General features: G+C 38.0%; 1 protein-coding gene across 5 annotated transcripts in view; it reads right to left on the reverse strand.

The window, feature by feature from the left end:
- Positions 1-23,668, reverse strand: part of TNRC6B (trinucleotide repeat containing adaptor 6B) — a 127,659-nt gene that overhangs the window by 78,072 nt on the left and 25,919 nt on the right. For all 5 annotated transcript variants that reach the window (XR_005953550.1, XM_041416937.1, XM_041416939.1 and 2 more), the window contains exon 4: positions 10,274-10,341. Coding sequence is in view for 4 of the 5 variants with exons in the window: in XM_041416937.1 (XP_041272871.1) it covers positions 10,274-10,341 (68 nt within the window). In the remaining variant the exon portion in view is untranslated. The remainder of the gene's footprint in view (positions 1-10,273; positions 10,342-23,668) is intronic.

Consider the following 23,668-nt stretch of genomic DNA (forward strand, 5'->3'; position numbering starts at 1 on the left):
CATAAATTGTTTTCACCCCTTTCAGTGTCTGGGCAAAACTAGCATATACTGCAGCTAATCCCAAAGCACACACATGATTAGCTGTTGGAAGACATAACCAGAACACAATTATTTGTCTTGTCCTGAAACCCTTCTGTTAGTGGAGAAATCAAATTTGGTCTCTTCTCTAGGAAGCTAAGGAAGTTTAATATATGGATAACTACATTATAGTTTCTTACTTCTCTGCCTCACTTGACCAGAACTGGACAACAGACTCCAAACTTATTTGGGAAATATAAAGACATGAAAAGCCATTGCATGAGACTTAACTACTCTAGGAACTGAATGAATTGACCCCCAAGATAATCTCCCACCAATGACTGTCTACATCTAAATGTTGATCGAGTCTTTATATCCATATCCTTGGACATTAAATAAGTACTTTCCAGTAACATAACATGCAACAAAATTTGTGCAAATTAATATTCTTAGAATTTCTTTCATCTGCTCATTATCAACCCAGAAGCATCTTGTTTTCGAAGGCTATAGTTCTATCCTAACAAGCTCCTAAAATCCTATATCAAAATATCAAGGAAATGGGAGACAGTTATCTGTTTAATGCAATTATATGAATGAGAGCGAAAAGAGAATCATAGAATGGTTTTGTTCAGAAAGCCCTTTAAAGATCATCTGGTTCCAACCCCTCTGCTGTGGGCAGGGACACTTTCCACCAGACCAGACTGCTCGAAGCCCCATCCAGCCTGGCCTCAAACGCTTCCATGCATCTTTCAAATAAACAGACGTCCAGGGAAATGGTATAGTATATCATTAGTACATCATCCCACCCATAGATACAGCAGGCATTGCTTTCTAGTCATTATTTACATGCCAGTTACATGACTGATCCAACTGACTTTCCATCAACCATAGCTGTTACTACAAATTTCAAAAGGAATAGTAATTTCATTCATTAAAGCCTTCCTTCACCCTGCTTAAACCTTGAAGCTTTACACATTTTAAAATAGCAGCAAGCTTTTTCATCTGACCAGATTAGAATATTTAAGAAAAAACTTCTTTCAAGTCTACAAACACCTTACCACAACAGGATCCCTTCTTTATACAATGCCTTTAGACATGCTCCTGAACTCTACTAAAAGCAGATTTCTTACAAATACTTTTAGGATATATCTCAGAAAAGACAAGGAAGATTTTTGGACTGAAGTCTTATTCTAGTTCAATCTTTTTTTTTCCCTAGCTAAAAAGAAATTATGCTGTGCTTAGTGTTTTGGGTGTGTGGGTTTTTTTAAATTTATTTTTTGTGAGATAGCCCACTATCGCGCTACAAATTTTTCTAACTTGTCTTTAGTTTTAGCATGGGGAGTTCAATCACTGGGCCGGAAACCTCTTGAGCAAAGGAATTTCTGGCATCTTGGTTGAAGCTGGCACCAACCCATTCTCCTTTGTTCTCATTAAAGGAACCATAATATGCTAAGTTAAATAATAATAATAAAAGCAAGCCAGCCCAAAACAAAACACCCAAAGTAAAAGCAGAATGCGAAAAGAATGTATTTTGAGTGGATTACTGTAAGAGAGGATTTCCCTAATTTGACTTTTTTAAATAAAAACATTATTTATTGCTGCAAAAATCTGTAAACAGATCTTTCCAAGTGACTTGAACATCTTCCCTGAGTAATTTGCCTTCATGTACAGTCCTTCAGTTTGAAATGTCAGGAAAGGAACAGCTGGCTATCCAGGCAGAAAATTCTACAAGCTGTAACTGTCACAAATATTCAAATGCATGCAGTAACCCCAAAAACCTCCCAAATATGAACAACTTTGACTTAGGGCAGAGAGTCCAGCAAATTCAATCTATTTAGTTAGCAGAAAAAAAAAATCATAGCAGCTCTCCAGATCACAGCATGCCAGAGGAGCAATGCAGCTTAAGACCTGCAAAGTATCTCTGTAAACAAGTTTTTAATTCATACCATGCTTACCACATAGTACAATATTTTTAGTCATACTAAAGTAAGTCATATCTTTTCCATGGAAATTAAGAGCTTGCTTTTTACCCTTACCTCCCTTTCTTTAACCAATAATGGTCACTTCATCAAGGCTAGTATCTGCATCTTAGAATCGTGACCATTTACCTTTCTCTACTTTAACCTCTGATATACCTAAGCTGCAGTACATAGCCCTCAAAATTTCTATTTTTTCCACACAAACATAAAGACATCACGAACTCATTTACATAACACAAAAGCAGCTTTTTTCCCCTTTCCTTCCTTCATCTCCTTAAAAGGAAGAATCGACCATTGTGGGTGTACATGCAAAAAAATACCAAAAAACTGATGATTTTTTTTTTTTTTTGAGAGAATGAAGCAGAGAAAAAAGCAGTGAGCATCTTAAATTTGATGCAAAAAGGGTAAAAAAAAAAATTAGGACTGTAATTCATACACATTTATGATGCCACTGACTTGTGCTAGCAGTTCAAAAACTAAATCCTTAGCAAATCAAAATTAGTGGCACTAACTTGGCACAGTACTACAGAAATTAATCTAAACTGTATTTTTACATTAAGAATATAGACAAAATGCTAATTTAGACAGGACTCAAAATTATTAAACGCCCATATAGAATTGTATTTAGGTTGGAAAAGACCTTCAAGACCATCAAGTCCAACCATCAACCCAGCACGGCCAAGTCTACCACTACACCTTAGATGATCTGGCTTGCTGTTCTTTAAGTCTGTTAGCTGACTCCCAGGTGTCATCCAAGAGCTGCCATCTAAATAGCAACAAAATGCTGGAAAGAGAGCAATGTTCAGCCATCCATATAAATGATACATTGGAGGGCAGTTACCCGGCAGCTCCTGAGAAAGTTGGCAAATTTGGGAGAGAGAAAAAGGAACAGCCACTAATCAAACAGACCTAAAAGCCCCCAACTTCTTGGACAAGGAACTCCAGATGTCAATAGAGTGTCCAGCAGATAGTTTTTTCTAGAATTCCTGGAAAGGGACTAGAGGACAGGAGTAGGTGGAGAAGTGGGTGGTGGTGCCTGGAATACAGAGGCTTCGGGATTTTAGGAATTTGATCAGTATGCAAACACTCTCCCCTTCAAAGTACAGTAAGCTCTGTAGGACAGCAGCAAATCAGGATATCCTCCATTCCACTAGCAATCACAATTACTACTAACTGGAATAACTAGAGATAACAATCAAAGTATCAAGGATATGTGACACTATGGGTATTTTGCAGTATCATATTTATAAATCAAGCAATCTGGAATGGAAAATATATTTTCACTAAGACAAGTGTGAAGTAGTCTCTTGATCAGATGAGACTGCTAATTCAGAAACAGGCTCTGTGTACTTCCTACACAGGACAAATGCAGATCTTGGGGAGTGGGGAGAGCCCAAACAAACTAGCCTGTTCTCACCACATGACATCTGGAAGAGAGCAGCATAAATTCCTCAGCAAAGAAGTGCCAAAGCATTTGCACTTAGAATGTACGCTGTCCAAAATATTTTCCTCTCTCAATATTCAGCAGTGGTGTAGACTAAACACATTGTGATAATAAGTGGGAACTTCACTTCCAAAGTGTACTTTTTTCTGTGTGACTTCCTTTTTATTTTTCTTAACGGTCGGTCATCTGGCTTCCGTTTCTTTCCACGTATTAAGAAAATACTTGCAAAACAGCAGTACATGAAGCTGTAGGTTAGCTGAGGTGTATGAAGGGCCTGTATTTGTTCATGGTTTGAAAGGGAAAAAAAAAATGACTGAGGACATGAAATGTGGAGTCTTAAAAATCATAAAATGACAACTGAAAACCTTTTAAAGTCTTTCAGAAGCAAATGCCTAATTTTAAAACATTTTTGCTTAGAATACCCAGACAAGAGTCTTCCTGTGGGTAATACTTAAATTTTAAGTACAAAAACTTCAAAACATTTAAGTATAACACTGAAGTGGTAAAATATGGAAGACTATGAAACGTCTGTTGTTTTAAAGTGCTTGTGTAAAAATTCTGCATATTGCTCAGAAGTACTACATTGTAAGGGTGCAAGTCAGCTTTTGTAACTTTGTTGACTTACATATCACAGCTAAAACACAGCTGTCTCTACAGATACAGATTTTGCTCCTGTCTCATTCATTTCTACCCACTCAATTGCAAAACAAAGGGCAATGCTTTTTTCTATGCCTCAGGGCCCCATTAAACACACAGGTAAACTTGCCTTCAAATGCAAACTTGTCCTGTCACTCACTCCACTGTATGGACTAAAAACATCTGTACAGTATGAAGGTGATGAAAATATTCATTAATCCTTAGCTGGACCAGTTTTCATTTGGTTTTAGTCTCATGGTCTCACACCCTTAAATATCCTATCAAATCTCTAAGAGTATAAAAGAAAGAAGTTAGAACTCCTACTCACATGCTGCTATCAGAGCAAGCCTGAGTTACCACTGGGTCTGAAGCCCAGTCTGACAGCTTACAGAACTGCAACAGCCTGTGACAGAGGTCTGCTACGGCCAACACAGACATCCCACATCTCCCTGTGGTGACTTGTTAGGATCTCAGGCAGAGGACTTAAACATTTAGGGACATTTCTTTAATGGGCCAGTTATTCTACTCACAGAGAACAATCAGCAATCCAAAACCAGCTATGCCTTTACATAATTCTTCAATGCAATTCAAGAAGTAATTTGTCATTAATTTAATAGAATTTGGGTTGATATGCAAATTTAGGTACCTCAAATCTGAGTTGATAATCTGAATTAGGATTTGGATACTATGAAAATCAAAGCAGGGATCTTCTGACAAAAACCAACCTCTGCTGAGGTCAGTACTGCCAGTAAATTTAAAAAGTGTAATGGCATTCAAGGCAAGCCTCAATATCTTCTGTAATACTGAATATCCTTAAAACATCAAACAAACCCCCTGTTACACAAGCTTTTAGCTAGCTGCTTACATTTGGTAAGAACAATGTTTTATCCCAAAGGAACAGAAGCTATGCTAGGGACCTTTGTGGAATTTCAACCCTCCAAAGGAACACTGCAGTAGTTCGTAACAATGTCTATCGTTCTCACCAACCAAACCAGACAACTTCAGGATATACCACTGCAGCCTTTCTATAGTTTTCAGCAACACCATGAAAGAGTAAGATTGGCACAAAATTCTTTTGTGCCATTGAAGCAGCAATGTTTACATGTGCCCCTGATATAGCAGGCTGCTGAAAACAAAGATTGGCCTGTAAACTGGCTTCTTGATTTCACTTAGTTTTCCCACAGCAAAACTAAGCCAGGGGAGGGGGGGGTGGAGGGGCTATTCTGCTGTATAAGTGAACAGAGTGGTAAGTTTTAATGAAGACTGGGCCCCGTTCAAACACACACATCCAAAGATGAAAGCCAATGATCACAAATTCTTACTGAATATTAGGAAATTTTCTTCACTGTGAGGGTGATTAATATTGTAACAGACTGTCCAGAAAAGCTCTTTAATAAACCTGAGAAAAACCTGAGAAACCTGATAAAGCTTAGAAGTTAAACAGAACCTTCAAATCTGCCCCCCCCCCCCAACCTTTAGGCTGGACAAGATGACTTTTGGAGTCTGTAATTCCTGTTTCCAGGTTAGGCCAATGTAGCTACTACTTTCTTTTAACTGTAGGGTCACACAGATCCAGGAAGACATTGAACCTTCCTGCTGAAATGTCAAAGAAAAATAAGATACTATTACCAAATGTTAAACAATTTTGTGATGCTCAGTGGCTTCAATATCATCCTAGCATTACTGCAATTTTGGAGGGTTTCATTAAAAACCCTTGCCCCAGAATGTGTACATTAATCTATCAAGCAAGGAAAAAGCCTATTCAGTAGGTCTAACCAATGACACTTACTAAATTACAGAAATTATCTTGTTTTGATACCTTTCTTACAATGTGAATCACTTTCAGATGTACAAATAGTCATGATAGTTGAAGACTTTTCTCTCCCCTTACTACAAAACAGCAGGCAGGGAATAGCCAGCTGAGGTACTTCAGACAGCAGAAGCAGCTTGGCTTACCTTCCTACTAAATGCAACCATGAACTTGGCTCACTTTTTGTCTGAATAGCTACTGTCAAACAGACCTCTCCACCTGTCAGTGAGGAAGAGCAAAACATTTACATTTACCTTCTAAAAAGGAGTAGTTTTTCATTACCCAGTCCCTTTCACTCATTAGGGTGCATACATTTCTGGTTGTGACAGCAGGTGGTAATTTATTAGCACAAGCAGAGTTGCTAATAAATGCTGCTAGAGCTAGGAGCAGAACCTCAATTTAAGGACTTCAGCAGAACTCTTCTTCCTGCCCCTGTGCCTGCCCCATGCTCATCAACAGAAGTTCGACTGTTTTGGAAAGATGTTTCTGGATCACATCTGCCTCTTAATCTTTGCTCCAGCAGTAGCAAAGTAAAAGCCCTATTACAACTGATAAGAGCACAACAGGCTGCTGCCATGTAAAATGCAAGTATTTTGTGGAGGGAGATAATATTTACGCCCTAAGCATGCCAGTTCAGGTCAACCTCTTTGTAATGGATGAAAATATGAGAGAATACTTCTAACAAAACGTTCAGCTGTAATTAAGCATAATGACATCTTTCTCCATTGGGAAGGAAGGAAGGAAAGGGGTTTCTTACCAAACATATTAGCCACATAAAATTATGTGACCAAGCTAACACACAGTTATATTCCATGCCAGACAGCTAAGAAGGGAGAAGGTTACAGAGTACATAAAAACTGGGCAGTAACAATTTATCAAGGAGTCACTGGCCCTCAGCCAGAGCAGGAGCTCGGTGTGAGATGGCCATGATCCACTCCAGCAGCCCCAGCAGGCTCACTTCATCTAAGTCCAGTTTTTAGCATAAATCACTTTACTGTTGCACAACCATGACACCTTTGTGACACATGCACCGCACATAAACTGCAAATCTTTCACAGGACTGAGATGACTGTGCCCATTCCATTTCTCACTTGTACTAAGGATTTTGAATGGGTAACTTCCTCATAATTAGCTTAAATTGAAATAAATTATATTCATGTTGTAAATGATCAGTTGAAGATTTCTGAAGACCTTGTATACAGCTTATCCAGGTAATTCCTTCTCATAAAGGTGACAGGTATCAGAAGACAGCACTTCTCAGGTATCACTTACAGTTCAATTAAAAATCTTAAAACACTGTAATTTTATGGTAAATCTGTCCAAAATAACTGTCCAGTACAGCAGAAAAAAGTACAACATTACAGCAGTGTTGTTTGATATTGCTGGGTTTGTTTGCATCTTTTGTGTGTGTGTTTGTATAATACTAGAAGGCAAAAATGACAGGTTTTTATCCCTGAGTCAAACTGAAGAAATATTCTGTTTCATAAAGTGCTAGAAATCATCCATGGATGCTGGCTCTTTGTGTTCAGTTTTGAAGCTATACTTTAGCAAGGGAAATGTCACATGAAACCGGGGCTAGGTAAGAACTATTGCATCCATTCAAAGTTTCTCAGAAGCATCTTTTTATTTCTGTTCTTTCATTGTCCATTAAAGCTTTGAGCCACTGAAATGCAGATAAATAGTAAGAAATTTGCAGGGCTTTCCTAGGAGATCAGCACTGGCAGACTGCTCTGGAACTCCAGTGCAAGTTCACTCCCTTGCTGAAACTATCTTCTGAACACTCCCTCAATAATCTCAGTGCAGAGCAACCCAGATCAGGCTGCTTAACGAAAGGCAATTACATTACAATGGCCAGCTTTCCCGAAAAGTAAATTAGAAGCAGTCAAAGAAAAAACATTCCATCTGCATAGCTGTAGAGGCAGTAAAGTCTACTAAGGACAGCTGGAAAGGGAAGGAAGCATCTTCAGTGGATCAGCTATTTCTGTAAGAGAACATCTGACTCTACATTCAAACTTAGAATCTACCTTTCACTAACAAGCTCCAATTTTATTTCAAACCAACTAGGAGGACAACAGTAGACATGGGTACCAAATCACAGAATCACTGCAGATGGATGGGATCTCTGAGACCATCAATCCCATGCCTTTGCTCAAAGCATGGTTAACTAGAGCAAGCTAAAGCAGAACTGGAGTTGTGCTCAGCTGAGTTTTGAGTCACTTAAAGGGCTATGAAGGCACAACTTTTCTGGGTAACCTCTTCTAAAAGCTCTGACCATGTTTAACAGTAAAAAAAGAAATTTCTTTTTCCTTGTGTTTGAGTGGACTTTCCTGTATTTCAGTTTATGCCAATGGTTTCTTGCCTCTCCACCAGGCACCACTGTGAAGAATTTGGTTCCATCTTCCTTACTCTCCTCATCAGACACTTGTACACATGGATAATATCTTCCCCAAGTGTTCTTATCTCAAGGCTAAACAGCTACAGCTTTCCCTGCTTCTCCTCTGTCAGATGCTCCAGAGTTCCTCTCTGTGCTCTTTCAAAAACCCAGTCCAGTATGTTGACGTCCAGCTAATCCCCACTGCAAGTAAGTAATAATACCAAGAAATCATTTCAGATTTACTTTTCTTCCTTTTTACAACAAGAGGTAAACTCTGTCAAGGCAGACAATTTGTTACTTAAGCTGAAAATTTGGTACTGCGAGTAGAGAAAGATTCAAGTGATGAATTTAAATTTAAGAGCAATACCCTCAACTGAATTTTGCTGGCATTATGCTACTATTAGTTGCATAAAACAACTACTTTCAACTCTTTGTTGCATTACTAAAATCACACCTTTAGACTTCAATCAAAACATTATTAAGAATGATACTCCTACAGCAGAATCTGTATGATAAGGATTCAGATGCCACCTCAGCACAAATTTATTAGTTAAAATTTAAAAATATTGCCTATCACTAATCTCATATTCTTTAATAACCAGAAATTTCAAGAAGAGAGATAATGTTTCAAGTCACTTGGAAAGCTCCAGTTAAAAATCAGATCAACTCTAAAGTAATTCTAGTTCCCACCTGCATCTAAAATAAGACACCTAACAAACACAAAGCTATGACAAATCCAATGCAACATCCCTCATATTACTCACTATAATAATGTATTTCATTAAACTACCAGATATATAAATAAACAAATTCAGGAGAGCAGAAATCTAACTCCTACTTTGTATTTCTGCTCAAATTTTTCTTTTGGAACTTTCTGAAAGTTTCTACCTCAACAACTTTTGTATCTCTTGGTACCACAGTAAGTTGCTCAGTCTGAATAGATAGAAATAATAACAATTACTTTGAGAAGTTTGGCTCATGTCCACAATAGAAAGAATGTGCATGTTCAGCAGTAGAACTCTGCTGACCTCAACTTGCCTACCTTAGAAATGGTTTCTCACTGTCACACATGCAGTGCACTTACAGTTGCCAGCTTATCTAGGAGGCAAAGTACACTTCACCCCAAGTCACATCCCAGCCTTTCTGCAACAAGTGTAGTGAAGATCAACAAGAAATTCTCATGAGGAGACATCCAATTAGGCTTAGGAAAAAAAGAGTTCTGTGATCTAGATTTTCCAAAGACCACTTTCTTCCTTGCTCCAAATGACAGGAAAAGGAAAAAATGAATTATGGTATCAGAACTGAGTGATCATTGCATTAACTAATGACGAAAATACAGAATACAGGCATCACCGAAGTACTTCTAGGACAAGGCTCTGCTCCTCCTATCCAAACAAAAACCCCAGGAAAAAGTCCAACCAGTACTGGATTTCAGTCTGAAATCATATGAAAAAGCCTTTTCCTAACAGAAATCAGTCATTTTCTTCTCTGATCAGGCTGCTTTCCCTAAAGCTCTGTGTACCAGCATCTTGCATTGTTCATCCTCAAAAGAGTGTTTTGTTTGTAATTTTTGATCCTTTATTAAAATGCATTCTAAAGAAATAAGGCTCAAAGAGCACCAATCTGCCATATGCACACCAAAAGGAAGGCCTTGGTTCTTTCATATTTCACATCATTTCAATGAAGAGCAGCTGCATAAAAACTTCATGTACAAACTCACTACGGCAGTGCCAAGCTTCCAGAATGATTATCCCTTTTACAACAATTTCTGATTCATGTATTGAAATTGCAATGCATATTTCTATGCTTTTACATTTAAGGCAAATCAACATCCTGCCTCTTTTTTTTTTTCAGCCACCATTCACTATTTTTATATATATATATATATGGATATTTGAGGAACCAATAGGGTGAGCACCAAGCAACCAGCCAATGCTCCCAGCACGCTTAAATGAGAGTGCTTCACACCATGTACTACAGTAAGGCCCTTTTTAAATAAACGCGTGACTCACTGTTTGTTTTCTTCACCAGGAGGTGGAGTCTTGCCATGCCCCTCCATTACAAAATCCTCATGTTCCATCTGCAAAGGCAAGCATTGCAGGTCAGAAATTGGTGGAGCAAAACGCACATCACCTAAAGTGGCCCTTTTCATATGCAACAACTCAAAACAGCCACTTCACCGCAGTGGCTGGTCCAGAACAGATCATGTAGTTTCTTAGCAACATATGTACATCTCCAACCCCATTGCTATGGTATCATTTCATAGCACAAATTTCAGAAAAATTCTTGCAAGGGAAAAAGAATGGTTTAATGGCTACAGCAGAATACTTTCAGTCAAGGTTTTAAGTTCTGCTCTGTTAAGGGCTTCCCTTGTCATTCTAAGTATTATTTCTATCATTTCTTCCCTACGCATAATGCAGGAATTAAGAAAAAAGGTTTATCAACATCTCTGGAAAAAAATTAAAATTTTAGAAGAAACTTATTAAGCACAGAAAGAAATTGCTGCAAAAGCAGAGTACTTCTTGTGAAAAATAACTTTTCTTTGAAAAAAGACTAAGTGCACATGCAGCTTAGTTAGCAGGGTAAAAAAGAGGCCTAAGGAAACCTCAAATAGATGCTGTTCCAATGACAATATAAGGTAGGCATTTCCTTTGGCTCTCTTGTTAGAAGATTCCAATAGCAGTAAGGAAGTCTTATGTTTAATTGTTTGCTTTTAAAATATCAATTTTAGCATAGATTTTCAGAAATTTCTCTGGAGAGAAAGAAGAATTACATTATATTTGCTTATTCATTAATTATGCAGTCTTCATTTAATCACTTAAATCAGCCAGTTCTTGCACAGGTAGCAAAAACATTCTTCTCTTTATATAAAAAGTCAACACATACATGCAATTAGTATTTTATATAAACATCCAGATAGTTAGCAATGCTCTACTTCATGTGAAGCCAGCAAAAAGGTCCCACTGTAATAATCAATAAGGCACACAAAAAACAACTGAATCATGATCACACACAAATGCATGCCAACACACTGAACTGTGAGGAGGGAAGTACTATTCAGTCAGTTAAGATAACACATCTTACTCAGTCTTTGAAGTCGAAAAAAAACCCCAAACCGAACCAAAAATCCATCAGCCACTTCCCCTCGTGCCCCTGCCCTCCCCCCGAAAGAGTCAAGTTTACTCATTTGTACACTAATACTTTTGTCAGGTCAAAAATACTTTGAAAACCCCGAAATCTGCAAATGGACATCTAACAAGGACACAAGAAATTATGTTATTTGCCTGTCCAGGCACAGCCCTAAGCAAAACCATGAACAAACTGACAAAGTGAGGAACTGAAAGGTGCCAATGACATCCATAAGACAGACAGTCGATCAAATATGTGAAAATTCATATTTTCACATGTACCCCCCATGTCTCCCAGTCCAAATAGTACTTTCATGTAAAAGCAATGTCTGAAAACAAGAAAATTTCTATTTACAGTTATTAAATAACTTGGACTTTCATCCATGTATTCCCACCATATCAGATACATAAATCTATTTGTACTTCAGTCCATACCTGATTCACAAGAGCTCTAACAGCTGGACTCTCACCTGTCTGGCTAAAGAGACAGACATCCATTCCACTTAATTCTGCTGTTGAAAATGCTGTAACACCAAGCGTGTCGATGGGTAAAATAGTTACAGATTTGTGGCCACATTGCAAAACAGCATGGTTCTGTAACTGAGAGTAAATGTTTAAGAATTACTCTTACACAGGAGGTATTTTAGCTTGTTGCTGGCATGAGACAAGTACAATTCACAGAAATGGTAAGCAAGGGAACAGTTTGTGGCCAGTACTGGGAAGACGAAATGCAGCCTTTGGGAGTAAAGAGGCACTACATAGAGCATATTTAGTGCTAAACTAACAAGATTCCCATATAAAACAGAAAAACAGAATTCAGTACAATGAAGCTGTAGAAAAGGAGGAATCATTAAAAAAAAAAAAAAGGAAGTGTAAAAGGCAATGATTTTAAATCCACCAAAAACATAAGAATGGGAAATTACTTTATTAGATGATAGTTAAGAAATCTGATTACTGGAACATCTTGCAGACCACCACCAGAACAAGTCAATCACTGAAGTACTGCTGCTAGAACTGTTGCTTTATTACTAATTTTATATGAAGAACACTAGTGACATCCCAGTCCCAGCATGCTTATCTATCAAAGAGCTTATTTCATGCTTATTTCAAAGAGAAGTGGCCAAATAATGACAAAGGACCTGAGCTAAGGACAAGATTGTGTCTGGACCTCTTTTAAAGCAACTAGACAACCCCATCTGCTTTAAGAAATGTTAAATCAGTCTGCTGTACTTCAGACAGTAGACAGAAGTACCTGAAATTACTAAAACATGCATCATTTAAAAAATGTAGAAGATATGGTACAATGGCACAGACACTCACAAGAAGTTCACAAAAAATTAATTACTGAGTGAGGAAGTACTCAGGAACACAGAAATTATACAACATACAAAACAAAGATTAATTGGTAGGGTTTCATTGATAAATAAAGCCAATAATAAAATGCATCAACACACTAAAAAAAGTCATGGGAAGGTCAAGCAATTGACTATTGGTTAACTAGAAAATATCTCTTTTGAGAATGGATAAACAACTAGACTTGAAGGAAACATTTGGCTGGTCAGGCTCAGAGGACAAAGTGCTGTATGCTGCCTGGATGATGATTTGAAGTGCTGCAGGAGTCTAGGACAAGTCCATTAAATACCTTTACCAATGCCTTGCAGGGCCAGTAAGGCATATTCTAGTCAGAATTTTAAGATCAAGTTTAACTGGGGCGAAGAGGATCAATCCACAAGTCTAAAGACAGAGCTGCCATTCAGATGGACCTAGACAGCCTGGAAGAACGGTCCCTACAGGATTTGTACGAATTCAGACAGGACAAACACAAAACACTTGTACCTGAGAGGCCCTGGCAACAATACAGGCTGATGAGTGCCTGGGGAGCAGTTCCATGGAAAAGGTCTTGGCATAAAGCAAGGTGGTTATGTGCCAGCACTGTGCCTTGTCAGGAAAGGTCACCAGCATCTCAGGCTTTATTAAGAAGAGCCTTGTCAGTAGATGAGGAAACTGATTGCCACCTCTACTCAGTCAGTGCTTATTATTCCAGACATGGTCTAATGTACTTCCTTTTGGGTCCCCACAATACAAGAATTGCACCCAGAACGTGGACACAGTAGCCAACGAGATGCTCAAGGAGGCAGAGCACTTGTCCTGTGAGTAAAGGCAGAGGCAGCTGGGCTGATTCAGCCTGGAGAAGAGATGGCTTTGGGCAGACCTTAACAGCATGTGTCTGCACCTCCAAGGTCAGCAAGCAGTCAGGCTCACCACAGGGGTACCGGTGAGTGGACAAGAAGCAGTGAGACCATGCTCAAACTAGAACTAGAGAACTGCAGAATGGACACTTATTTTCACCGTGAGGACAGTCAAGGACTGGAACAGATAAGCCTACAGTAATTTTGCAGTCTCCTTCCTTCAAATTTTTAATGGACTGACTAGGTAAAATCCTTCACAACATGTTCTGACCTTACAGGTGACCCTGCTTTGAGCAGGAGGTCAGACTAAAGACCTTTGAAGATCCCTTTGAACCTGAATTTTCCAGCAATCCTATGAACACAAGAACAGATTCAGTTTAATATTGAGAGATAACATCCAGGACAAAAACCCCTACTGAATTCCCAACCCAGCAATACCATGCACTTCGATCTGGAAAAGTCTAAGAAAAATATCTTTAAATCAAAAAAAAAAACCAAAACCAAAAACACCAAAACCCAAAATAAAACAACCACGAAGAAAACATAAGTTATGCTGAAGAAAGAAATACTGAAAAGTTTGCAGCAGATCTACAGTATGCTCTCTTTTAGAATAGTGTCTATGAGTAGAGACAATGAAGACTCAAACCCCCTCCACAACACTCCAAAAACATGAGAGCTCAGAGTAGAGAACGGTGTAGGAAAAGGGGAGATTTCATATAAACAAAATCCAACATTTGGCCTGCAAATCTCCCTCAATACAAGACAACACAGCACTGAGGCATACACAAAAAAAGCAGCATGACAGTATTGTAAGAAACATCATTCCTTTGCTACTACAATATAAATAAAACCCAACTCACTCTCAAAAGAACACCTGTAAGAGGATACACAGAGAAAATGTACTACTAAGCAGACAAAAAATTAGTTCTTGTACAAACAAATTGCAACACTGAATTTCACAAGTCTTTGCAGGTTTTATGGTTTATGTACCTATGGGTACAAGGATTTATCTGTGTATTAGAGGATTAGAAACAATAGCAGTATAAGCTTTTCTGTTTCTAGCAATGACATTACTTTTACAAAGTGAAAGGAGAAGTTATATATAAGATCATTCAACAGGCCTGATCCAGAGCAGCAATTTCTGCCTTCCTCTGTTTGCAGAACCTTGATTCTAACTTTCTTTTGTATGCCTGCATATGTTAAATAATTTGATGATCAGTGATCTCTATTTTTCACTTGGAATTCTGCAGGTCTTAAAATTTTTGCTAGAAAGTGATACACAGCTTATTTAATGGTCTAAAATTTCTGGAATAAGCTCATGAAGTAATATCTATTTACATCTTTCTGCAACACTTAGAAGTCACTTTATTGGGTAGTTCATCTTAATTCAAAGAGATATATCAGACAAAGATCCTTCCGAAAACAATTTATGAGCACATAAAATTACAATAAAATTCAAAAAGCATTGCTTACATATGCATAAAGTTTGTTCTTAGGCCCAGCTATCTATTAATTAAAGATTAAAAAAATACTTCAAATTAAATGCTTAGGTCTTATTTTCCCAATGACCGTAATGATGTCATACTGCAAAAAGAACGAGAATGTGGTATTTCAAGTTTTTGATTAAGCGACTATCCGAGGATGAACTGAAGAGAGGAACAGCACATAAGAGCCACAGTTAGCTGAGAATACTCTTCTTTTTCTCCTCCACCCACAGTTCTTATACAATTCCTATGCACATTTCTTCCCCACAAGTCTCTCAGTTTCCTTTCATTCTGTCATCACCCTATCCTGTTCAGCACTCTTTGAGTCTTTTTTAAAGAAAACTGGAGCCCAGAGCTCTTGTTAAGCTCCAGCCATCCACAGCATCCAGCAGCCTCACCAGATCTGGCTCACTGCAGCATTTGGAAAATGCATCCTAAGCCTCGAGTGTCTCTTGACTCACAGTGTACACAGGAAATGCAGTTGTCCTCAATATGTAGAAAAAGAATGGAAGGTGGAGCTAAGACAGAGCTCCTGGCTCTCTTGTATTGATCCTAAGGAAAGGAGAAAAGGTGGAATGGCAGAGGATCTGAAACACTTTAGCTTCTCTTAAGAAGACTGCAGAGGGAGCCATTGATTCCAAGAGCAAGGATCAAAGGAAACACACTCCACACCTGTTTCTCCTGGCAAGTAATGGAGAAAGCTTCAAGATTCTGGCAGCTGGAAGCAGGAACCAGAAATAGACCCTGAAACAGCAGGGGAGGAATTCAATAGAAAAGTTCTATATATTTTTTAAAGGATCTGCCAGTTGTTGAACTCTGTATTTCATTATTTCAAAGCCTTTTTCTCTAAAATCCAGGCACTTGTGAATATCCAAATTTCAACACAAATTAATATATTGAGTGTTCTAAATAATAAAAGACAATCCATTTTAAGAAAATCTATTTGGTATTAGACACTCAATACTTAACTTTCAGAAAATGAAATTTATCATGAGCTTCAATGTAATAAACGATTATATTTTTCTGTCCAGAAGTGCAACACCTGTTACTACAGTTTCATACTACTCTTGCTAAAAATATCTTCAATGAGACCCTAATGGATTTGATTAATGAGTAAACCTTATCTCCTAGACAAAGTCAGCAACACTCTGAAGGGTCAGAAAGTTTCAAGGGCAAAAGCCTCATCTTTCCTGAATCCCCATGTGAGAAAGCACGTTTTCCTAACAAGATTCAACTCTTGTACTAGCTATCCTAGCCCACCAATGATGAACTAAGCTTAAGAGAAACCAAGCATTTCCTCAGGGAAAAAAGATAGGTTTTGTGAGAAATCCTTTACTTATCATGAAAAGCTATTAATTTTAAACAGTCTTCTAGTCTTCACCAGTACAAAGAAATGTACTAATGCAACTTCATCAGAGAGCTGCTATCACCACCTTTTCCTACTCATTCCATAGTTCCTTTTCAAAGCTGGTTTATTTCCTATTTAAAAACTAAAACAAGCACCCCCCCAAACAAACAAAAAAACCCCATCCAACCAAACCAACAATTAAAAAACCCCAAACAAACATAAAACTCCAAACAAACAAACAAACAAGAAAAAAAAATAACCCAAAAGGACTCGACGTAGCCAGGAGATAAAGACTCCAAATTTTTCACTGACTAGCATCTCGAGCAGACACAACACCAAGGCTTTATCTGGCTCACGACCAGCCACTCTGCTGGGCACCAGCCAAGGTCAAATGCTGCTTTCTGCAGGTTCTGGCCATCTACTTCCCGTGCTTTAAGTGAAGTGATTTCCACACAGCCTACCCCAGGCCCAGCCTGACACTGACAACAACTCCTGCTTTAACACCACTGTCCCTCCCAGTCGGCAGCAGCACCAGCACTACTGCAAACAGGCCATCAGCACTTATTTTGTCTCACTAATTGTTGTTTTAAGGAGAGTTGCACAACCCAGTCCTGGAAATCCAAGCAATTAGTCACTGGTCACTACTGCTAACAGCGGTGGAAGCTGCGCTATAAAAAAAAGAAATCTCTGAGACTATTTGAGACAGAAATGTAATCACTACTACAAGTGAAAGGAAAGCTGAGTCACCTCTCCCTGTCTGGCTTCATTATAAGCACTTTGGACAAACTGCATTGGGGAAAATTTTACTCACTAGGAACAGATTAATTAAAATTTTAATTTAACTCCTTTTAATGAAAATGCAATTTAGCTGCTAACACTTCCATAATTTTTTAGGAATAAATTAGCGTTGAGCTTGCATTTCAAAATACACATAGAAAAACGTAAATCGTTTAGCAAAATTGTTCTCAAAATTTACTTCTTACATTAAATCTTAAATTCAGTACACAAATGAGAGCATTAAAACACCCCTTAGAATTTGTGATTTAAACTTAAAAATAGAAAAAACAGTTCCTAAAATAAGAATGCACCAAGTATTTTTCTGACTCACACAGAGGAAAGTCTTAAAGACAAGGTGTGCATGAAGCAGTGGTTGAATTTTTGGTCTCTTTCAGGACTTTGTTGTATTGTGCACCATTGTGATATAACTAAATTTTCACTTGAACCTACTTCTACCTTTTTTTCCCCCTCAATTTTGCCAAAGCATAGTCTTGATATATAAAAATCACCAAAATATGTGAACCATCTCCTAGCCTAATCAGTGTTTTCTTGAAGCTTTCCAGCAGCATCTAGCTGGAGCATTTCAATGCTATTATGCTATTATTACCACCACACGGTCCTGACTGGTTTTCTGGTAGTTGCAGGAGAAGTGAAAACTTACTAGCACAATCCCTCTGCTAAATCACACTTCACATTCAGTATTCCCTGCTAATCATTCTGAATGCTAACACACTTAGACCACAGTAATTACATTGCTAATGTAACTAATCTGCTACTGGCGTTTGTTATATGCAGCTTAATGGTACTTTAACACTTGGCTCGCTGAAACGTGACATTAACTGGAAGAAATGCCAACATGTTAACAGAAACAATCATTAAAACATGCATCATCTGTATAGAACAGCAGGACAGGCTGTCAGTGGGAACTCAATTCATCATTAACTTATGGAACTCAGAATATGTAATTTATGCTACAGCTAAACAAGCACAAAAGCTGCAGCAGTGGTTAAAGACCAGAAGTTTTGCTTTTAGTGTCAGCTGTCACCAAATAGTCACTAAGTAATTACAGAAATAACCTATGGCTCACTTTCTATGTAATATTTAAGATGTTTGTTAACTAATATTCTGTGAAATACCCAGCACCTTAGCATGAGTTGCCTGTTAAGCTTAAGCAGTTTTATAAATACCATAAAAACAACAGTCACACTTTGGAAAAGGTTGGGATCCCAGCCACACTTCATACTGCACAAATACAAAAGTTTACTTAATAAAAAAATTATTTTTTTAATGCATCACTAAGCTGCTAAATATTTAAAATACAATAGCTGAGTATTTAAAATACAATGTGTGTGTGCATATATATATGTAATAACTAATATATGTCTTGCTCTGAAAGCAATTTAAACCACCTAGTTGTTTGCAGCAAGATACAGTTCTACCTTATATCAACCACCAAAGATGTTGAAGTCACTCAAGTCATGGTATGAGAGGATATCCAAAAATACCATCTGAAAACTTCAACTCTGAAGTTGCCAAGGCAGCTTTGAATAATAATTCAACCATCTCAGACACAAAAAAATGAATAAAGTGCTCTGAATTTAAGCAAAAGTGCTTTTATTTTCCTGTTCCGCTTTTGATGATCCATTTTTTAGTGTGTTCCATCCATTTTGTAGTGTATTCTGCATATACATAGCATCAATGGAGCCCAGGAAAACATGAATTTAGTAAGACAAAAAAATTCCTCAATTTTATTTAATTAACCTTTTATATTATTCTTCAGCTAAAGAGCAAAAACATTTCACAAGCTACGAACTCTTGCTAACTTCAGCTACCTTTCACACTTTCCATTTAGGGGACACATCTGACCCAAAAGCCCTTGAACAGTTCAACCCCCCCAGTACTTTCAGAAGCCACTCTCACCCAGTGCAACCCAGTGACTCTATTTAGCCAACTCATTTTACAGTCAATTTACTATTTATGGTGCAGACACAGATGAACAAGTTATAGCAGTTTAAACTGACATCTGTAAGTGGCTCATATTCTGATACACACATTATTAACCACCCTGACACAGAAGACAGAAGACATTGACTTTCTCCCACTTGGATTTGGAAATCTAGATGATGCATTGCCACAAAAGAACAACAGGCATGAACTGCTGAAAGAATTTTCAAAGGCTTAAGAAAGCAGATGATAATGAGAACTACAGAAAACTAAATTACACTTTTGTACTACACATTTAATCACCTTCACTGCCACAAATACTGTTTGCAGCTGTTTGTTAGGAATGACTGAAAGAGACATAAGCCAGGCACATACAAACTGGTGCTGAAGTTATTCTGCCTTAAGATCAGACAGGCGAGCAATAGAAAGAAGAACTTTCTTTTCTCTCTACACAGAAATCTGTTGCGTGGATTCTAAACACATAAAAACTAACTGGCCCAGGAAGTTCCTCAACAGCTGGAGGCTGAGAACAAATCTGTTATATGTATATATTAACCCTGCCTTAGGTCTGTATTAGGCATCTACTTTTGATCACTGTCAAAAAGGGGAAGGAATACAGGCTATCCACACCCACAGTACACAGCTGCTTTCCAGTTTCTCCAGTTACCAGAATGCAAATCCAAACTCATTTTAGTCACAGGGGAGCCACTGACACTGCTTCTTGCTTATAAAATTCTTCCAAATTTATCAAGATTATTAGAGAGATTAGCTATCTGACAGACCATCAAACCATTAATATAGCCACTCATCTCTGGAGTAGAGCCTGGGCTTTTTTACAGCTTGCCCTCAAAAAATCCCCAACAAACCTTTAGATGCCATGGGAATACGTTATTTCTCTGGGAATGTGGAAATTTCTCTATTTCATAGGGAAATTCTACGTGTTGAAACCAACCCACATGATTTCAAAGTACCTCTAAATATTTCTTAACCTAATTTCACCTACTGTGTCTGTAGACAACTACTACACTCTCCCCTCTTATGATACACCCTCTTGCCCACTGCTCAAATGCTTCAGTGACTTCAAACAAGTGCCAGGAAACACTGACATGTTTTCAATGTTGCTTTAACCCTTCAGGGGAACTGAAACCACATAGTATGTTTTTGCAGAATTCCAGTGTCCTTAGCTATCCAATCACCCTCTTATTTACTTGAATGCTGAAATCTATCACTACAATTTTTTACTACTACCATCACAAAAATAACAACCCACACTCTTCCCATCAAACCTCACATGTACTTCTTCCACAACCAATGAATGAAAAAAAACATTTTGAGGAAGTGAAAAAAATTCATACCCATCTAGTTCACAAAGTGCAAAGGAAATAGTCCCTTTAGGGTCATGCAAATACACAGTCTTGCAAATGCATGAAGTCAACAAGACCAATGAATTATGCACCTTTCAATCATTCAGCCAAACTAACTTTCTACAAATTATTTCTAAAGTAAAGTTAAGATTTTGTTAAAGTAAAGTACACTTTAATGCTCCTGGCTCAAATTTCGCCCCAAATACCTATCCCCTTCAAGTCTGCCATAAGACAGGAAAATTGAAAACACTCATCAATACTTCCATATCTGTAACACTTCATATAAAGAACTCTGTCACAATTCACATGGACTACAACGACTGCCAACAATTCTCTAAAGCCAATACCAAATGGAAAGAGATCAAAAGGCAATATTCTGAAAAGGCAGAAAGCCCTCAAATTGTGTGCAAATAGTACACCTGCAGGAGAAGAGACACTTTGTAAGCAAAGGCACAAATCAATTTCCCTGACTGTCATTCACATCATAGTGGGACTATACCACATAAGCTCTCACAAGCAGAACCACTTTTTCAATCTTTAAACAAATATCTGGTTTCTTGTCTGCTTTGCAAAGTATTATAAACTGCTGTAATAAACTGAAGAAGAGATGCTATGGGTTGAGAAAAAACTAATGAGAAAATATTTATGAAAAAGAAAGAACCTTTAAAAGAATGGAAAAGATGAGTTTTTAAACTGAATATTTTCTTAAGACTGAAGAGTTTTTTTTTCCTTTAGAAATGAGACACACACCTGTTCACTGCAGTGACATGCCATGCCAGTACACTTCCTCCACAAGAACTGTACATATGAAAAGACTGGATCAAAGAACATATGGTGACAGTTCTTAGATCTCAAAGTCACCCTGGCACATGATGGCATTTTCCAACAGAAAGAAAATACATCATTGTGTTAACCTTCTCTTTTGTGATTCAAAAGCACTTCAGGGTATTTTGAGATTACAAAACAGAGAGTCATCTTTCAGGTTCAGCATCTATATTTTAGCAGTCTTCACTATGGACAAGCAGGTTTCAAATGAGTAATCCATCTTGCCTCTGTAGAAACCAGTACATCCAACTGGCAAAATCCTGAACACGATCCTGAATTTCTTTTAAAATGTCCAAGCACCTAGGCCATCAACAGCATTCCTTCACAATAGTTCAAGTAGTAATGTCTAATTCCCTGTTCTTTTTTGCAAAGTCCTCAACTATTTTACCTTATTTAAAATTGCTTTTTTTTATAGTGAACCCTGATAACATACTGTACTGGTTTTGGCTGGGATTGAGCTACATTTCCAGATAGTAGCTGGCAGAGGACTCTGGTTTGGATTTGTGCTGGAAGCAGTGCTGATAACACCGGGATGTTTTTGTCACTGCTGAGCAGGGCTCACACAGATCAAGGCCTCTCTTGTTTCTCACACCACCCCACCAGTGAGCAGACCAGGGGTGCACAAGAAGCCAGAGGGGACACAGCCAGGACAACTTACCACAACTGTCCAAAGGGATACTCCACACTGCATGGCACCATGCTCAGCATGCAAACAGGGTGAGTGAAGGTGTGTGTGGATGTCGGCTGGGGCTAACACTGCTCAGAGACTGGCTGGCCATCAACTGTTTGGCAGCAAATAATTTTTTCCTTTTGCATCATTTGTTCTTTCACAGGTTTATTTTCCTCTCCTCTTAGTTACTGGTTTGGGTTTTTTCCCCCTAAATCATTACACTGCCATTATCTCAATCCACGTATTTTCTGACTTTTACCCTTGCAATTCTACCCCTCCATCTCACTGCAGGGGCACCAGGAGTGGAAGAGCAGCAGTGTGCTGCTTAGTTGCCAGGTAGGGTTAGACCCTATACCATAATTTTGGCTCTTTGTTACAATGCCTTGAAGTTTTGAAATTTGAAGTTCTAAACTCACAAGCAGGTTTGCTTGGGTTTTCTTCCCCATGTAGAGAGATCCAAGCATGTAGCATTTTGTAGGCAAGTATTTTAGGTTATTTTTCTGGCCACAGTGTTAAAGTTTCAGAGAGAAACTAACCCAAGATTTCTGCTTCCCTTGATTCCCTATGTTAATTTATACTTAAAATAAGAGGACTATGCCACAACACTTTTACTAGCTTTTGTAACACATAATTAAAAGGAATTCTAAGTAAATTAATTTTTTACTGAGACGTTAATGGATTTTTATTTCAATACATGATATGCAAATATTTTGGGTTTGAAATTATTCTCCTCAAGAGCTGTAGCTTTTTCAGGTTAAGTAAATGAAGCTAGCAGAGCATGGAGATGACATCAGTTTTTGTTGTGAAAAATTCTTTGTCCTCCTAGTTTTTAAGCTGCTACATTTTGGGAGAAGCATAAATTGTCCTGTTAGACAGAATACCTCTCTACTTTTCAAAGACTATGTAAGATACTTCATGCAAAGACTCCAGGAACTTAGCATAGCTGTAAGTCAGCTTTACAAAGACTAGCTGCTCCTACAATTCATGTTCCAGAAAAATAATGGCAATATACCCTGTGCATCAGGGCACAGAAATGCTGGAAGCTCCACAAGTAACTCACCAGTGGACATGAAAAATGGAATAACTAAATAAAAAAACCCCATAGCCTACTGTCACAGATCCAATGGAGAAGCAACAGCCACGTGAGTAACCCACTCAGAACTGTCAGGTACTCACAAGAAAGTACACTGAGGTTGAAAGCTCACCTCTTGTAACAAGCCAAAATTTTCCATGAGTGCAGGAATTCATAGTGCAGGGAACCATCATCTGAAAGCACCCTGTACCAGGCCAGTACTAGACTGGAAAACATATTTTTTATAATTACAGTCACAAAGCAGGCTGTTTATTTCATTATTGTATAGGCCTAAATGTTTTAAATTATTTAGTGCTATCTGAATAGAAACCCAGTTCTGTATCACTGAACAGGATTGTAAGCCCCAGAGATACAGGCATCAAGGTTTTGGATGTTGTAAGTTTAATCACTTAACTAAGGGGTTTTTTTTTCATTATATTAATTCTAAATCCCAGAAAATGAAAACATCAGCCTAACTTTTGCACTATTGTCATCATTATGCAACATCCACATCAGGAAATGAGCATACCTTACCTATAAATGCAGTCAGTGGAACATTCCTTATTGGAATTACCAATATTGCTGAATGAGACGAGCCTTAGGGAG

The sequence above is a fragment of the Onychostruthus taczanowskii genome, unplaced genomic scaffold (genome assembly GCF_017590055.1).
Source record: "Onychostruthus taczanowskii isolate IOZ18803 unplaced genomic scaffold, ASM1759005v1 scaffold53, whole genome shotgun sequence".
Taxonomy (NCBI): domain Eukaryota; kingdom Metazoa; phylum Chordata; class Aves; order Passeriformes; family Passeridae; genus Onychostruthus; species Onychostruthus taczanowskii.